Source organism: Fukomys damarensis, unplaced genomic scaffold (genome assembly GCF_012274545.1).
Source record: "Fukomys damarensis isolate Sample0158 unplaced genomic scaffold, DMR_v1.0_HiC HiC_scaffold_34, whole genome shotgun sequence".
Taxonomy (NCBI): domain Eukaryota; kingdom Metazoa; phylum Chordata; class Mammalia; order Rodentia; family Bathyergidae; genus Fukomys; species Fukomys damarensis.
Genome location: NW_022900946.1, coordinates 12,243,573 through 12,262,359, shown reverse-complemented (window position 1 = coordinate 12,262,359; position 18,787 = coordinate 12,243,573). Strand labels below are relative to the sequence as shown.

General features: G+C 42.5%; 1 protein-coding gene across 7 annotated transcripts in view; it reads right to left on the bottom strand.

Annotated features, from left to right (window-relative positions):
* Cpped1 (calcineurin like phosphoesterase domain containing 1) overlaps positions 1 to 18,787 on the bottom strand; it is a 121,802-nt gene that overhangs the window by 33,535 nt on the left and 69,480 nt on the right. For all 7 annotated transcript variants that reach the window (XR_777480.3, XR_777481.3, XM_010610010.3 and 4 more), the window contains one exon: positions 131 to 553. Coding sequence is in view for 5 of the 7 variants with exons in the window: in XM_010610010.3 (XP_010608312.1) it covers positions 131 to 553 (423 nt within the window). In the remaining 2 variants the exon portion in view is untranslated. The remainder of the gene's footprint in view (positions 1 to 130; positions 554 to 18,787) is intronic.

Here is an 18,787-nt window from a genome sequence, read left to right as displayed (position 1 = left end):
ATTAGGAAGCTTATCCAAAGCCACACAGCTAGTGAGAGGTAGAACTTGGACCGGAGCCCAGTTCCATCCAAAGCCTGTCCTCTTCCCTCTCTGCTAGGAACTGCTCCAGACCCTCACGCCCGAAGCCTACCTGCACCAATGAACTTGTCTGCCAGTTCCTTGCGCACAGCTTTGGTGAGGTTGAAGTAGTCATCCTCCTCCTCGATACTGTGCAGGAACAGAGGGATGTGCTGGAACACGATGGCATGGCGGCACTTCCGCTGTCCAGCGATGCTCAGCTGCTGGTCCAGCCAGTGGTCCTGGGCATGCTTCAGGGCCGGGCACTGGGAGGCATTGTACCAGAACTGGGAGTTGAGCACCAGGAACAAGACACCCCCAACCCAGAAGCTGAAGTAGTCGTCTCCCCACGTGTGCTGGAACTCCTCGATGGTCTCTGCTGTGGGGATGTTGCCCAGGTCATGGTTGCCACTGACAAGGACCAGCGGGATTTCCCTGTCAAGGTCCTTGAGAACTCGCTGCAGGTCCTCAGTCTGCTCCTTGCGCCAGGGAGTCCCTGGAAGATCAAGGTCACATACTGAGAGGCCTGGGGGCAATGTATGTATTTAATAACAAAATTAGGACAAAGAATAATCTAGAAATTCACTCAACCAGGCACACACAAACTACAAAAAGTAGTCACCTGCTAAAAACAAATCAATTAGTGAGGCAGATGTCTTTGTTCATCCCTTTGCACTGAATTCCTCCTACCCTTCTTCAGGACACCTTGGGAATTCAATGTCTACATAGCCATCTGCCCCACAATGCTGAATGTTATAGTTTTTATCTATGTGTCTGCCTAAAGCCTCAAGTGATCATAGGTGGACCTCTGGAACATGATTAGATTATAGGGAATATGGAACGATGCATATGCCTATCAATCAAGCCATTTGGTTTCTGGGACTCTGTCCATTAAGGTGCTGACAAAGTCTTCAGGGCCATGTGGGTGGTAAGAAAACCTTAAACAGCCAGATCCACACATTGCAAGGGTGCCCATGACTCACCACTGATAAAGGACAAAAGTTGTAGCCATCTATATTTTACGGTTCTCAGAAAAGAAAGAAATTAAGCTTCACTAATATTTTATACCAAGATCAACTCCATATAATTGTGTAACTGATAATGAGAAATAGGAAGAAAAGGGCTAAAGGTGTAGGGGAAGTCGGAAGGGTAAGGGAAAGGAAATAAGGGAAAAGAAAAAATATGAGAAAAGGAAAAAAAGGAAAGAAAGTCTTTGTAAATAGGGGAGGGTGAAGAGGGTGAAGGGAGGACAGGGATATGGGGAAAAAATGAGAACCAAGACCTGTCACGTAAGGGTACAAGATCTCAGTGATGAATGTAACGGTACTGTTTACCTAAAATGTACCAATAAACTCAATAATAAAATGAAAAAAGATCAACTCCATATAGTTACTCGATGTTTTAATCACATGCTTGTTGTTGAGACACAATCACTGACACTTACAGGTTAAAGAGGAAAGGTTTATTTTGGCTCACAGTTTGTAGAGGTTTCAGTCCGTAGTCGGCATGGTGGAGGAAAAGCTGCTCACCTCTGGGCAGCCAGGAATCAAAGAGCCAAGAAGGGAGATAAAACCTCCTGGGTGGTACCCACGTGGCCTGGCTCTTCTGACCAGGCCCCACCACCTAACTCATATTCATTTTTTTTTGGTACTGGGGATCGAACTTGGGTCCTTGTGCTTGCAAGGCAGGTGGCAGAACCACCGAGCTAAATCCCCGGCCCATACATATTCATTTTTAAAAGGCTTACACACACTCATATATTATGGGTAAAATACTTCCAAAGATTTAAAAAATCTCACTCTGGTTAAAAAATGAGAAATGGAGATGGGGGAGACCTTATGTCTCTTTCCTCCTCCTTTCTGTTATCAGGCGCTGACTAATTTTAGTTACTGGAGATAAGCTGGAAGTTAACTAGACACAAATTCTTCCCTCGAAACTGGGGAGTCAGATAAATTGCCAACTGAATTACAGATGTGCCCCCATCTGTCTCTGATGTTATACAGCATTACTAAGAAAAGCAAAACAGGATAAGGACGTTACTTCCAGCACCATGCCGGTCCTGAGGGATACACTTGGTATCAGAGATGCAAAGACAGCATAACAAAAATGATGGGAAAAAGCAGGCCAACTTCCCTGGGGATGATGAAAATCTACCTGAAGAATGATGCATAAGTGATGAAAGTTAAACCCAACATTCCATTATGAATTAAAAAGAAAGCTAGGGCCAGGGATTTAGCTCAGCGACACAGCGCCTGCCTGGCAAGTGCAAGGTCCTGAGTTTGATCCTCTGTACCAAAAAAAAAAAAAAAAAAAAAAAAAAAAAAAAAAAAAAAAAAAAAATATGAGAAAAGGAAAAAAAGGAAAGAAAGTCTTTGTAAATAGGGGAGGGTGAAGAGGGTGAAGGGAGGACAGGGATATGGGGAAAAAATGAGAACCAAGACCTGTCACGTAAGGGTACAAGATCTCAGTGATGAATGTAACGGTACTGTTTACCTAAAATGTACCAATAAACTCAATAATAAAATGAAAAAAGATCAACTCCATATAGTTACTCGATGTTTTAATCACATGCTTGTTGTTGAGACACAATCACTGACACTTACAGGTTAAAGAGGAAAGGTTTATTTTGGCTCACAGTTTGTAGAGGTTTCAGTCCGTAGTCGGCATGGTGGAGGAAAAGCTGCTCACCTCTGGGCAGCCAGGAATCAAAGAGCCAAGAAGGGAGATAAAACCTCCTGGGTGGTACCCACGTGGCCTGGCTCTTCTGACCAGGCCCCACCACCTAACTCATATTCATTTTTTTTTGGTACTGGGGATCGAACTTGGGTCCTTGTGCTTGCAAGGCAGGTGGCAGAACCACCGAGCTAAATCCCCGGCCCATACATATTCATTTTTAAAAGGCTTACACACACTCATATATTATGGGTAAAATACTTCCAAAGATTTAAAAAATCTCACTCTGGTTAAAAAATGAGAAATGGAGATGGGGGAGACCTTATGTCTCTTTCCTCCTCCTTTCTGTTATCAGGCGCTGACTAATTTTAGTTACTGGAGATAAGCTGGAAGTTAACTAGACACAAATTCTTCCCTCGAAACTGGGGAGTCAGATAAATTGCCAACTGAATTACAGATGTGCCCCCATCTGTCTCTGATGTTATACAGCATTACTAAGAAAAGCAAAACAGGATAAGGACGTTACTTCCAGCACCATGCCGGTCCTGAGGGATACACTTGGTATCAGAGATGCAAAGACAGCATAACAAAAATGATGGGAAAAAGCAGGCCAACTTCCCTGGGGATGATGAAAATCTACCTGAAGAATGATGCATAAGTGATGAAAGTTAAACCCAACATTCCATTATGAATTAAAAAGAAAGCTAGGGCCAGGGATTTAGCTCAGCGACACAGCGCCTGCCTGGCAAGTGCAAGGTCCTGAGTTTGATCCTCTGTACCAAAAAAAAAAAAAAAAAAAAAAAAAAAAAGCTAGAATAACTGTCGTTGAGAATGATTTATTGTGTATTTCAAAATAACAAGAAGGGAAGATTTTGAACATTCCCAACACAAAGAACCAATGAATGTTCAAAGTGATGGATGTTCTTGTTACCCTGGTTTGGTCATTACACATTGTACATATGAATCAATATATCACAGTATACTCCATAAATACATACAGTCATTACAGACCAATCAAAAGTAAAAATTAAAAAGTCCTTATGAAGTAATTATAGTTAAGAAAGTTCCTAATGCAGAATTAAAGAGTCCCTACAGTCATAAAACAGCACATGTGAAACAGGAACCCATAGATCTCAGGAAAGAAATGTAGGACAAAGACAAAACCAATTCACAGATGACATCTGCAAAGGGACTACTGCTACGAGATTTCTTTTATGGTCAAGCACATGCCAGGTGCTCTGCAGACCCCAGCCTGTGAGTTTGTCTTTCCTAACCGTTGAGCACCTAGGTCCTCACGTTCCCACTCAACCAAACTCCTTCACAGGGTGGTTTAAATCTCCTATGTCACGCTTTGCTTTTGGCTTGTTGATATCTATTAATGTCTGAGAGACTTGGTTAAGTTGCCACTACGGTTGTGGATTGATCTGTTTCTTCTTGTAATTCTGCCAAGTTTTAATGTCATTTACTTTTAGTTACACTGTTAGATGCTTAAGAGTTCAGAATTTCAGTATCTCACTGAAATGTTTTTATATATTAATCCTAATAACATAGAAAAATAAAGCTATATTGATGCTACAAGAAGAACTTTAAAATGTATTAAGATAAAAATGTAAGGCATAGAGGGGTAAAATCAGATAGGAATTTTCAAAAGGCTTACAGATATTCATGTATTATGGATAGAACATCTCTAAATGTCAAAGAATTTGACTCCAGTTAGTTATGGGAAATAGAAATGGGGAGGAAAGAGACTTTTTATGTCTCCTTCCTCCTTCCCTTCTTTCTTTTCCCAAGCTTACTTATCATTTTTGGAAGAGAGGAAAAGAGGGAGGGAAGGATAAGGTTAGGGAGGAAGGAAGAAAGGATGAAAAACCATTTTTTTAAAAGAGGTGCTTTTTACTCAGGACCCTAGGGCTTGAAGATGACTCAGGTCATTCAGGCAGCTGCACTCCAGATACTAGAGTTCTGCCTGTAGTCAGCCTGTACCTCACGACCAGTCCTGGCTGGAGCGGGGATCCAGACTTGCAGGAGATGTGGATTCATATGGCTTCTTTAGCTGAACCTGGACTACGGGCATCTGTGTAGATTTATATGATCCCCTTTGAGACTCCACTGGTCGTTCTCCTTGTGAATAGTCTGCTAGTTCAGGCCTTTAACATGGCAAACTACCTCAAAGGCACTCTACAAATCAACACTGATTTGTCACTATTTTCCTTGTTGGGTTTTCTAAAAGACCCCAAAGCCCCCCTAGCCTTCCTTCTTCCTAGTCATACTGATTTGGGATTTTCTGATAATCAGCACTCCCCTGATACTTCCTAGAGGCAGGCACTGTTCTAGCATGTGCAGTAAAGGCGAATGCAGCAGCTCACCAGAGTGGGACAACAGGGATGGCAGTGGGGCTCGAACTACTTACTCACTTGTGTGCAGAGCTGCCTGAATTACAGAGTCAGGTCACAGGCAAAGGTTCTAGCTGCAGGGTGACTCCCCTCAGCTGTCCTGATCCACCGGACAAGGACTGTACCGAACAGTGAGGTGCGGAATATCTCCCGCTCCTGATTTTAAGGATAATCACCATAGCTCTTCACATTGTAATGGAAACAGACCAGGGAATGTAAGAGCAGGCATGAGTGAATGAGCATAAACAGAAAAGCATGAACACTCCAAAAGAAAGGTTTACGCAATGGATAGAGACTTTGTCTTCAGAGCAATCTGCACCAGAAAACTGTGTAATGTGGTATCTGTTTCCAAACCTGACAAGGATGCTATTTTGGGGGAAATCACAAATATCCTTCAATAATCTGTTGTAAAAATGAAATCATCTTCCCTGAATCTCCAATCAGAGACAAGCCCCTCTTACATAGCTTTTCCAGGGCTTTCAATACCTCTCTTCTGCTGTCAGAAGTGCTGGAAGGGGAGCCAGTGAGCTTGTGCCTCAGTCCCTGTCCCTCAGAAACTGCGCAACCTTGGGCAAGTTTCTCCGTACCTCTGAGCCTTGGTCTCACTGTGTGTGAAATCTGATGATAACTCGCAAACCCCTGGCACAGGTCTAAGGATTCAAATCAAGATCATGTTGGTCAGAGTCTGGTATAATAAACAAGCCTGCAAGAATGTTAGCTATCTTTCCCCATGCCCCTCAACCCAAATAAAACAAATTCTTCCTTTTTTAAATCAGTGACCTGCTGGGTGCGCATAACAATCAATAAGTTGTTTCTGAAAAAATGAAAACTGCACTGGGGATATAAATAATTTTCAGTTAAGAATTTAGAAGTAAAAGAGTGAATTCTAGATTACATAAAGCCAACTTTAATGAAAATATTTGCAGTATGTTTATTAAGCTCTCATTTGTGTGTATCAGAATCTCTTGAGGGCCAGAATATCAATAACACCTTACCATTAACATAATTCACAGCACGTCTTCCCCAAAACAGGCTCTTTATTACAGCAAATGTACGAGAACCTGAAGCCTAATGCCAGGTTCCACGAGACCTAATACCGACACCACAAATGGGAAAGACAGCAACTAGGACAAGGCTGTGAGTTTCCTATGTCTCGGGCAGGCTCCGCCCTTCACAGAAAGGTTGCACACAGAATGGAAAAGACTGGAAAACCGCAGTGCAAAAACGGCTTAGAAGAGGGAAAGAGAAGGACTGTTTGGAGAGGGTCTTCAAGACGGCGGACAGGTGTTTAACGAGAAGGGGGTATGAAGCAAACAGGGACCTTGAGGTGAACACACACCTGTCCTGGCTGAGAGGACCCCCCGGTGGGACCAACAGAGGAAGTATAGGCTGGGAATTTAGCTCAGGGGTGCTGCCCTCTGCCTCCAAAGCACAAGGTCCTTAGTCCGACCCCCAGTACAAAAAATAAATAAATAAAAAAAAATAAAAATAAGGAAAGTATAGAAAGCTGTGAAATATTTAAACATTTAAAAACTTTTTTAAAAAGTGCAATACGAGTTCTGTGAGGCTGAGGCAGAAGGATCCCGCTTTTGAGCTCTGTGTGGGCAATGCAGTGATTTAGTGAGACCCTGTTTCAAAAATAAAAATAATCAGAGTTGCCTAAACCACTGAAATTTCAAACCAAAACTAATTAAGAGAGATAAAGGTCACTACATCCTTGTAAAGGGAACAATACAAGAGGAAGAGATGACAATCATAAATACATATGCACCAAATACGAACACCCCAACTATACAAAAAAAATATTAAGGGACATGAAAAACCAAATAAGCACTAAATACAACTATAGTGGGGGACCTATATACCCCACTGTCACAAACAGATCATTCTATACAAAAAAAATCAACAATGAAATACTAGAACTGAACCAAGCTTTTGAACAAATGGACTTAATAGACATCTACAGAGTATTCCATCCCACAAAATCAGAATATACATTCTTTTCAGCTGCACACAGGTCATTCTCCAAAAAGTGGATGCACATTGAGGTCATACTCTTCAGTGAAATTAATAGGACACATATGTGTAAATATTGAATAGTTTCTCTGGTGTAAAAACCTAAAAATGTAAATAAGGATCAAAATGTATAATTGATATTGTATAACAGGAAGAAAAATTCTAAAGGAGTAGAAGAAGTGAAGAGGGGTAGGAGAAAGGTAAGAAGGGAAAAGAAAAAAATATGAGAAAAGGAAAAACTAGTAAAAATAGGGAAGGGTGGAGGAAAGGGGGAAAAATAAGAACTAAGATATGTTATGTAAAGGTACAAGATCCCAATGATTAATGTAACTGTACTGTATACCTAAACTGTACCAATAAACTTAATGAAAGAAAAAATTTTTTAAATAGAAATAGTCAGGGTGGGGGATTTAGCTCAGTGGTGCCACCACCTAACTCCACAGCACGAGGAGGAGTTCCATCACCAGTACCGGGGAAAAAAAATCAAAACAGGGCTGGGAATATAGCTCAGTGTGAAAACCCTGGGTTCAATTCTCGGGGGGGGGAGCAAACAATGAGCTAAAACACGGAGGTAAAAAATACAGTGTTACAAAAAAATTACAAAATATTTATTAAACATGATGGCAATACCCATTAAGGCCGAGACTATTATCTTGGGTGTGTCTCAAAAAGCCTTAAATACATTGGCTAATAAATTCTCTAGGGATAGGAGGAAGAGGAACAAATATTCTTAGCCTTTATGATGAACGACACCATAAGAAATAACATCATACTTAATGGTAAAAGACTGATTGCTTTTCCCTCGAGATTGGGAAAAAGGCAGAGGTCTGCTCTCTGTACTGTTCCGGAACATTGCAGAACGCCCAGCCTGTGTGACAACGCCAAGAAAGAGAAAAAAGTAACACATGCACACAGACTGGGGAGGGAGAATAAACCTGCCCGTTCTCAGAAGACAGGACCACCTCTGCAGAAAATCCCACTCCAAAGAAGCAAACAGCTTCCATCACCCATCACTGGTAAGGGTGGTAAACCTGGATGCCAGGTCAACTTACAAAAGTCAATTGTATTGCTACATTTTGGCAAAGATGAACTAGAATCTAATGAGGGGATCTGAAAGACAGGAGGTAAGGATGACTGAAATCTTTGCTGCACTAGTTACAGGAAGTGAGAAAGAACTCAAAAATAGTTCTCAGGCATCTGAGCACCTGGGAGGTGGGTCATGTCATTTAACTGAAAACAAGGAGAAAAATAGGCTAGAGGTAGAAGTCAAGAGCTCCTTTTCAATGTAAAATTTAATGTATTGGCACAGGGAACAAAAGAGGAAACAGACAAACTGCACTGCACCTCATTAGAATTTAAATTTTGGGCATCAAAAAATCTTGTCAAAAGAGAAAAAGGCAACCACAGAATGAGAGAAAATATTTGGAAGCCATCTGTCTGATAAAGGGGTTACCAGAACACTGAGGCTATCAGAGGGCTCCTAAAACTTAACAATCACCACCATCCACACCCCAGTTCAAAAGGGAGCAAAAGACTAAAAGCAACATTTCTCCACCGAAGAAATACAGTAACCACTACGCACGTGCAAAGGTGCTCAACGGCACTAGGTGTTGGGGAATCAGACCCAAAAGAACAGGCGCTGGGGAGGGTGTGGACAAACCAGGAACTGTGCACTGCAGGTGGGGGTGGAACATGGTGCAGGTGCTGTGGAAAACAAAGGCGGCTCCCCAGGAACTTAAAAATAAAACTGCAGATAATCCAGCAGTCCCCCTGCTGGTGTTACACACGAAAGAAGTGAAGGCAAGGTCCGACAACACTCACGTGCAAAGAAGCATTATGCTCAAAGAGCTAAATATATAAGCAACCCAATCATTCACTGACTCTTACGCAAACCACGCACGGTACACGCGTGTGGTGTTTGTGAGCGTGCACTCGGAATGAAACACTACTGGAGGAAATAGGAAGTATTATTCAGCCTTACAAAGGAAGAGAATTTTGATACAAGCTATAACATGAATGAACCTTTAAGACATTATGCTAAGTGAAAAGAGCCAGTCACAAAAAGAAAAATATCGTGTTATTCAGACTCGTAGGGGCAGAAAGGAGGATGGCTATTGCCACAGGCTTCAAGGGGTGAATAATAAGGGATTTAATTGTTTAATGAGCACAGTTTTGGTTTTACTAGATAAAAGAGTCATGGAGATAAAAGGGGCGATGGTTGTACAGCAATATGAATATATGCAATACCACTGAACTATATATACTTAAAACGAGTGGTAAATGTCATGTATTTTATCATGATAAAAGAAAAAAGAGACTGCCAAAAAGCAAAATAAAACAAAGCAAGGTTGGGACACTCTTGTGTTGGGACACTGAGGGGCAGCTGGATACAGAGAGGGTGAAGCCAGCTTGCCATCTGCCCCCAGCTGCTGAAGGTCCCAAGGCAGTGCCCCTGGGGCTGGTATTTCAGGGGAAAGCAGGGGCCTCTGGGTTCAGAGGACCTAATCTGCTCCAAGGGGTGTTCTATGCTCGCATTACCCTCTGAGCTTCAGTTTTCTAACAAGGAAACTGTGATACCTCTGTTATAGAAACGGCTGTAAGTTAAATGAGATCATGTTCTTAAGTGCTGAGTATGCCAGGAGTACTCAACTTCTTTCCTCTTCTCCCCTCCACAGTGACAAAGGAGGAGGAGGGAGGCCAGTCTTAGGTTCTCCGAGCTCTCCCCAGCGTTTCCTTTCCCTCAGGGAGCTTGGCCCCACCTGCTGCCTCTGAGTGATCAGATGAGAACTACATGCAGGCATAGGTTTACATCCTAGCACGGAGAGAATGCCACTGCATGTTCACCAGGCAATGTGCCTGCAGTGATGCTTGGAGGCCACAGCTGTCCTGCAGACAGATGGATAAATGGGTGGGACAGGGCTAAGACACTTGTACTGAGCGTGCCGGACAATAACTTCCAAGGCAAGGTGCGAGAGGTCCTTGGAAATGGAGCTAGGGGTGTCCATTGATGGCTGGAAACAGAATAGCCAGGGCACCACCTATCTGGTTCAGATTGTCATTAAAACTCCTTTCAGGGGGTCGGGATTTAGCTCAGTGGTTCTGTTGCCTGCCTCAGAAGCGCAAGGACCCAAGTTTGATCCCCAGTACCCCCCGCCCGAAAAAAAACTCCTTTCAGGGACAATTAGGAAATGTCACATCAAATGTGAGCAATTTCATTATGTCCAGTGATCCAAGTCCCAAATTCTACTGATAAGACTTTATTCTACAGAAATATACACAGGAATGTGAAATATGACTTGCAGCACTGGTTGGGAAGGTAAAATCCAAACTGGCTTAAAATATTCATGAATGGGACTGGTGATGTGTGTACAGTATGGAACAAGAAATAAAAATGGAGTAGAGCCAGATCTAGTAATGACGAATAGGTACAGCTAACCTCCAAGATGAAAGTTCAGGGGGACAAGAGTTGTGTATATATGTTTGTGTGGAGGGGGGAAGTGAAAATAGGAAGTTGAAGGAACTAGTATTTATGGCACAATTTTGTTGAAAATAAACAAACCAGTATATTGAGAGATGGAATAAAATGAAACTGTTGATAGGAGCTGAAGGAAGAAAACATTTCAGTTTCTTATAAAGTATGCATGTTTTATAAGAAAAACTTATTTTTATAATCAGAAAAATAGGATGTCTAAAAAAATCACAAATATACTAAAGTTAGCTTTTGTTAGGTAAGCAAGGAAGTATAAATGCATTTTAAATTTGGAACAAATGTAAAATAAATGCCAAGGCTGATATATAAATTCAGTTCTTTGCTCTCAGCAAAGAGAGGAAATGAAGAAAACATACCACAAAGGCACTTTAAAAAATCTTTTTAAAAAATTCACAATGAGTAAATTCAATTTAAAAAAAATGTTTTAACTAGATTATGCTCAGGACAAACTGTATTTCTTTCTAAACAATTGTATTTCCATAAATAGAACTCTGCTCTAGAGCAGTTAATTTTAAAAGTCAACATCCAGGGTCCCAGGGTGGAGCTCAGTGTCAGAACACTTGTCTACCAACTACAAAGCCCTGGGTTCAAACCTCAGTGTGCACATGCACACCACACACCCATACACACACAGCAAGCCAGTCAGTCAACACACCTAGGGAGTCTGAGAGGGCAACACTAAGTCTCTGCTATTATTGTAAGATCTGCATGAAACCTATCACCAAAGAAGAAAGTGCTTGTCTTGGTTTTGTGTGTCTAGTTTAACCTGGTCTCACTAAATGTGAAGTGTTTCTTAGTTTTTAAAAAAATATTGGGCCAAGGCCTGGGGATTTAGCTCAATGGTGCTGCCACCTGCCTTGCAAGCGCAAGGGCCCGAGTTTGATCCCCAGTACCCGCTCCCAAAAAAAATTGGGCCAGAGATTTAGCTCAGTGGTTCCACTGCCTCACAAGCACAAGATCCTAAGTTCGATCCCTGATACTAAAAAAAGAAAAGAAACAAAAACGTATTACTATTATTCCCCTAAGGAGCCTAAATATTACACAACTGTTTTCTACCCCACTTTGTTAAAATTTAGCCTTTCAAAATGTGGCATTCAATGGTATTATAGAAGAATCACAGCATTATGGATCATTACCAAAGTCAACCATGGAATATTTTTAACACCCCAAAAAGAAACCTTCACCCATTAGCACCACTTCCTGTTACCTGTTGCCCCCAATTCCTGTTACCCTAATCTTAGGTGACCATTAATCTTATTTTCTAGACTCCCCACTCTGAACATTTCACAGAAATAAGATCTTGTCACATGTAGTCTTTTGTGACTGATTTTTCCCTCTGCACCTTATTTTCAGGGTTCATCTATATTGGAATCCATGTCAGTGGTCCATTCCTTATTGCTGAACAATATTCTACTGTAAAGACAGGCCATGCTTTATCAGTTCATTAGTTGAGAGATATTTCAGTTGTTCTTACTTTTTGGCTGTTAGGAATAATGCTGCTGTAAACATCCAGGTATAAGTTTTTGTGCAGATGTGCTTCTCTTGGATACATACCTAGGATATATACCAGGGTATGGGTCATACTGTAACTGTATGCTTATTTGGAACTCACAGATGGTCTTCCAAAGCACCGCTTTACATTGTGGGGGGTGGGTACTGGGGATCAAACTCAGGTCCTTGCACTTGCCAGGTAGGTGTGGAACCACTGAGCTAATACCCGGCCCACCACTTTACATTCTTAACAGTACACACAGTCGCACCCCTCCAAATCCCCCCATCAATGGTTTCACTTTTCATCTTTTTTTGGCACCGGGGCTTGAACTTGGGACCTTGCGCTTTCGAGGCAGGAGGAGGAACCACTGAGCTAAATCCCTGGCCCTACTTTTTATCTTTTTGATTGGAGGCTTCCTAAAGGGTATGAAGTGGAATCTCATTGTGGTTTTCATTTGCATTTATCTACTAGCAAATAATGGTGAGCATCTTTTCATGTGCTTATTGGCAATTTAAAGATGTTCTTTAGAGAAATACCTATTCAGATCCTTTGCCCATTTTTAAATGGGGTTACTTGCCTTTTCTTTATTGAGCTGTAAGAATTCTTTGTGTATTATGGATACCAAATCAGATATAGGATTTGCAAGTATTTTCTCCCATTTTGGGGGTTATCTTTGCACTTTTCTGAATACTTTTTTGAAGTACACAAATTTTCAAATGTCAAGTTGAAGCCCAATCTGTCATTTTCTCTTCCATTACTTGTGCTTTTACTATTACATCTAAGAATCACTAGCTACTACAAAGTCCCAAAGATTTATGCCTAAGTTTCCTTCTGAAAGTTTTAGCTTTTAGTTCTGAGTTGGTCTTAATTTTTATATACAATGTGAGATAAGAGTCCTATTCATTGGGCCGGGGATTTAGCTTAGTGGTGCTGCTGCCTGCCTTGCAAGCACAAAGTTCCAAGTTTGATCCCTGGGACAAAAAAAAAAAGTACTACTCATTCTTCTTCACGTGGGTATCATAGAAAAAAGACTGTCTTTTCCCTATGGCATTATTTTAGCACTTTTGTAAAAAAAAAATTAATTGGTCCTAAATGTGAGGGCTTATTTCTGGACACAATTCTATTCCACTAATCTTGGTCTACTCTTAGGCCAGTAACACACTGCTTTCTGCTGAAGCTTTCTAGTAAACTTAAATTTAGGAACTGCGCATCCTCAATTTTGTTCTTCCCTTCACAGTTGCTTTGGCTCTTGTATATCCCCTGACTTCCATATGAATTTTAGGATCAGCTGGTGATAACTGGAATCAAGGTGAGCTAACATCAAGGTCTGCCCCTTCAGAAGCTCAGTTTTTAGGAAAGGTGAGTTATCTTTCAGAATCAATCACTATCAGAAGGGTAATGAACCATACCATTATATGCTTAAAGTATTATGGTCCTGACATTCACAAGGAAAATTCACTCCCCGAGGAGGAGAACAGTGGAGGCTCTGAGACATTAGGGCGGGGCATGGAGGGAATCTGTTCACTTGTCTCCGGCCCTCGGCAGGATGTTCATTTAGATTTTCATCACATGTTGTCTGATCTCCTGGCAACAGTCTCTTCATCACTTGTTTCCCTGCTTCTACTCTAGCACACCCCTGCTCCCAAAATGGCCCTCCACCCTGAATCCACTGGGTAATTCAGGTCTAAGCCACTAACCTGACTGGACGAACAACAAGATGAATGTTGGGCCCATCACTCTCCATGCCAACTTGGACTGCAACCAAGCTGTGTGTAGCACAAGAGAAAAACACGTATCATCTAAGCTTCTGTGACTTCATTTTCTGTCGCTGCAGATGCACCCATTATGGCATGCTGACCAGCAGGGTTGGCTCATACCCAGAGGCTGGAGCTGACGGGGACTTGAGAAAATAATGTCCTAACCACCTGGTGCACAGGCGCTGGCTTTCAGGACCCATAGTGCTGGGTGGTGGGGGAAGCAAGAGAGGGTAGTAAGGATGAGGGAGTCAGGCTAGGAATTTTCCTGAAAATGCACTGGCCAAGGGCACTAGGATGCTTTATGAGGAAGAGAACACACGGAGAGGGGACAGCAATGAGGCGCTTTATGGTTTTTAGCCAAAAGGTAATAAAGTCTGGAACTGGGCTATGATAGCAGGAATGGGAAGAAAAGAGATCATCTAAATATGTGTAGGCTTGGGCCGGGGATTTAGCTCAGGAACGCCACCGCCTGCTTCACAAGCTCAAGGTCCCAAACTCGATCCCTGGTACCAAAAACAAACAAAAAAACCAAAACAACAAAAAACTAAATATGTGTAGGCTTTATCTTGTTTGAAGGAGAAAACTTGGAGGATAAAAACATGTACATGGAATAATCATTATTTGAACCCATTAGTACTGGTCAGGGCCTTCCATAAAGTATCGCCTCCGAAGTATCTGTCTTCAGCAGAGCTAAGCCTGGTGCAGCTGTAAGGGATGTACATACATTACGAGAGCACATTCAACAGAGGAACAGAAGGGGACTGGGCACTCGGTACCTGTGAACGACCCTCAGGGCTCACAAGAACAGTGCAGTACCTGGAGACAGAGAGGTTCTGCGGAGGTTAGTTATATGCAGATTCGCCTCTAGTCCTGACCAGTCCCTTGGGCAGAAGAAACTAGCACAATTCATTTCTACTTAGAGCCTCCAGGGCCTTGGATACTGAAACAGCTTTATTGGAAAGAGCACCTTTTTTCACTTCAAGACTCCATCATAATCATCTGAACTGTAGTGCTAGGGGCTGTGCCTGTAAATCTTCACCCTATCTGGGAGTTGAGGGTTTTGTTTGTTTTGATTTGAGATGGGGTTTTGCTACGCTGCCCAGTGGTCTAGAAGTCATAGGTTGGAATGATCCTTCTTACTTCAATGTCTCATAGTTGGGACTACAAGGCACATGCCACTGCAACCAGCTTGCCACTTATACAAGTTTAAATACACAATTTAATTAAAGTTCAATAGGAGTTTCACTGCTAAACTCCAAGAATAGCCAATGCTCTTCCAAAGCCAGTGGCAAACATCTAAACAGACCTAGGCATTAAAGGCCTGGAAAACCTGAAATTACTTGAATTCCAATAGGCATTTATTTAACACCTACCTGATGTCCATCTCATTGTAAGTTGTTACTTTGGTTTTCAAGGAGCTCAAGGTCTAGAGAGAGACCCAGACGGGCAAACAGATGATGGAGGGATGCCAATCATGAGTAGTGGGCTACGTGATGGGGCCCCGGGAGCCCTGGGAGGTCAGGGTAGGCACAAATGAGGTCGCGGGAGGCACCTTCCCAGAGGCAGCCACATTCCTCCCACCATTGGAAGGTGTTAGAGGAACCAGGCCTGCAGGAGTGAGGGAAAGCACAAGAGGGTCGGGGCTTTTGTGGGCAAATGAAGAGGTAAGAAGACACATGGGTGCCTCTGGGAAGTGGGACAGAAAGGAATATGCAAACCAGAGTCCAGAAAACAGCTCAGGTTTGTGGAGTGGGCACTAGGCACAGAGCTGTGAGCTCCATACCAATTATCCCATTGGATTCTACAAGCCTTGAGGGGGAAGACTTAATGGTACAAATGAGGAAACTGAGGCACGGGCCGAGGGACTCACTCAAGGTCACCGAGTTCAGAAGTGGTATAGCAAGATTTTAACCCAGGTAAATTTGCCAGATCAACTAGGGCGGCCCAGTTAAATTTGAAGAATGGATCATGTTTTAGTATATTCTATACTGCGTTTGGGTTCCTGTAATTTTATTTACCAAGTTTGCCAACCACAGAGACAGGTACCATTAGAGTCAGCCCAACCTGGTTCCAAAAAAAAAAGTCAGATAATAATGTTAAAAGTTTACTGTTTTTGTGAGGGTACGTGACCAGGCGTCCACATAGGGCTTTCAAAGTGAAAGCTGGACATACCTTGGAAAGATCAACACAGCAAACATAATCTGCTGTCTCACACACACACAACCACTAATCTCGACATGTTGGCCTCCTGCTATGTCAGCCTAGCAATAGTAGAAACTAGTGAGCATGCTCCTGAGTATGTCTGGGTGGGTCATGGAGGTTCGTGGGTCCACGTCTGGTCTCTGCCCTTCCACGATGGCACTGTTTCCCTACTTGCTCCTAGCCTCAATGAAGTAAGCACATCTTTCTGCATGAGGTTCCTGCCTTGGAGTCAGCCAACCATGGACTGAATCCCCTAAAACCATGACCTAAATTAAACCTCTCCTCCTCTGGATTATGAGTGTCAGTACTGTGTCTCAGTGGTGGGACAGCTGACTAATACAACACAACACTAGAACTATACTCACATGGACAGATGATCTCTGGAAGGAGGTCTTAAAAACTGCTACCATGTGCTGTCTCTGGAGAAGGAAGTGAGTTGGGAGAGATTTTTATACACTCTTTTGTACCTTTTGAACTGTGGTCCACATAACTAGATTCTCTGTTAAAAACAAATAAAATTTTGAAAATAAAAGATGAGAAAAATCATAATAACCTTAGCATAAATAATAGCATAGATAATCTTAGGAATGTCTCTAAAAAACACATGAGAAACTGTTAAGTTGTCTCTAGGAAGGATACTGGTGTCCAGGGTGGGGGAAAGACTGAATTACACTGCCCACCCATATGTGGGATTTCATGCATTTTCTCCCATGTGCACATATGACCTTAAAAAGTAAACTCGTACACAAATACATGTATGCTAATTCCACATACATTCTACCACATGCACACAAACATGCATGTTTTTCTCAGACTACTATCGGAACTAAGCAAAAATAAACGACCTCCTATCTCCCAGGGTCGGCCCCAAGGAGAGAGAGCAGAAGCATTTGCACACAGTTCATCCATCATCTTCATGGAATATGCTCTTGCTTTGCGAGCAGGCGCTCTTGTTTTTCCTACCCGGCGGATGTTACTGAGGGACACTGATCAGAATAGTGAGGGGCCAGGGTTTTCTCCTTTATGGCTTTGTTCAACATGGAGGAGGAAGCCTTCACTCTAAAATAAGGGCCCTTCTTGTTCTCTGTACCTCTGATGTGAACATGGGCGTTTATACAGGCTTGAAAAATTTTGTTTACCACTGAACACAATTAATGCTGTTATTAGGACTAAAGTCCCACAACCAGTACATTTATCCCACAGGTAAAGTCTTCTGGGCACGGTGGATGAAGAGTGAGAATTACAATGGACCGGGAAGGATGCTCGTGGAATACTGCCATAGGATTTCAGAAGCAGCAGTAAAACCCTGGATGGACAAGATGAACTTTCCTTAGGATTTTAACGCACTACAATGTACTGTTTAGTGAGAACCCAAGTGGGTCACTGCACTTCCAACAACACAGCTGTTCACGTTACTAACCACCTCCCCCACATTTGGGCTGCATCTTCTGAAGGGAAAATCACCACTGTATCTCACTCAGAATGTATCTCAACCAGAAATATAGGGAGATACCATGGAAATGCAGTGCTTACCTGCCAAGTGCAAAACATCACAATAGTATATATTTTGTCTTCCCCTTTGGGGGTAAAGGAGGAAGGAAGCTACTGAGGAATGTTAAGTCTCTTATAGAAAGAGACGGAACAAGAAATAAGTAGCAAACATGTGTTTCCCTCCCCTTTTAACCAATCCTGACTAGCAATGTGCAGAGGGGACAAAATTCTAGCAGCGCATCACTATTAAAAATAATATCCATTGCTGGGACCTTCAAACTATTTTCTCTCCCCTACGGAGGTTTGTCTAAATAACAGACACTAAGACCAGATTCCAAGAGTGTTAAGAATCCATTTACTGTTTCAGTAAAAAGTCATTTTTTCTTTTGTTCCCAACAAGAACAAGCAAACTAATATACTTAGAAGCAAACAGATGGGAAAGGATGTAGCTCAGGGTAAAAAGAAGACCTCTGTAATCCCTTTTTCCTGTGGGCATAAGAACTCAAATGAGAACTGATTCTGATACACCAACCAGCGCTGACAATTTGAAATTAAATAGCAGGACAACCGCGGTAAGCAAAACATTCAGGAGATACAAGGGACTAAAGAGCCTTCATTCATTTGGAGGCAGACTGAGCTCACTTCCTGGCTCAAAACAAGCAGCAGTGAAAAGGACAGCAGAATCAATACGGGCTTTGAGTAAGGAGACCTGAATCAGTCACTTGCAAACCAAATGATTTCTCCAGCAGGGGCTGGCAGATGAGGACAGTCTGGGGCAGCCATTTTCCAGGAGAAAGGACGCTGCTCTACTCTCCCAGTCCCCTCCCACCTCACACCGACTTCACTGCAGGGCCCAAGGCTGGACCATGAAATAGGGAGCAAGACCCAGCAGCATTTTCTTTGCACAGTAAAGATTTTCAGTGAATATACGTGAATTCGGTGTAATCTGAGACGGGCTGAATGCAGGGAGGATGCACACAGAGCATTCACCTCTCGCTCCTTCTCACCCCAGTTGCAGTAGTGGGTCCTCAGCTGGGCAGCCTCAGAATCCTTCCCATCAGTTCAGGCTATCTGACGAGGACAGCAGAGCCAGTGACTTTTCCACCCTACCACAACCCGACTTTCACACACATACATACACATGCGTGTGCACACACACACACACATGATATCACTCTGTCTTCAAGAGCTTCTTCTCTAAAAAGAGCAGCTGGCC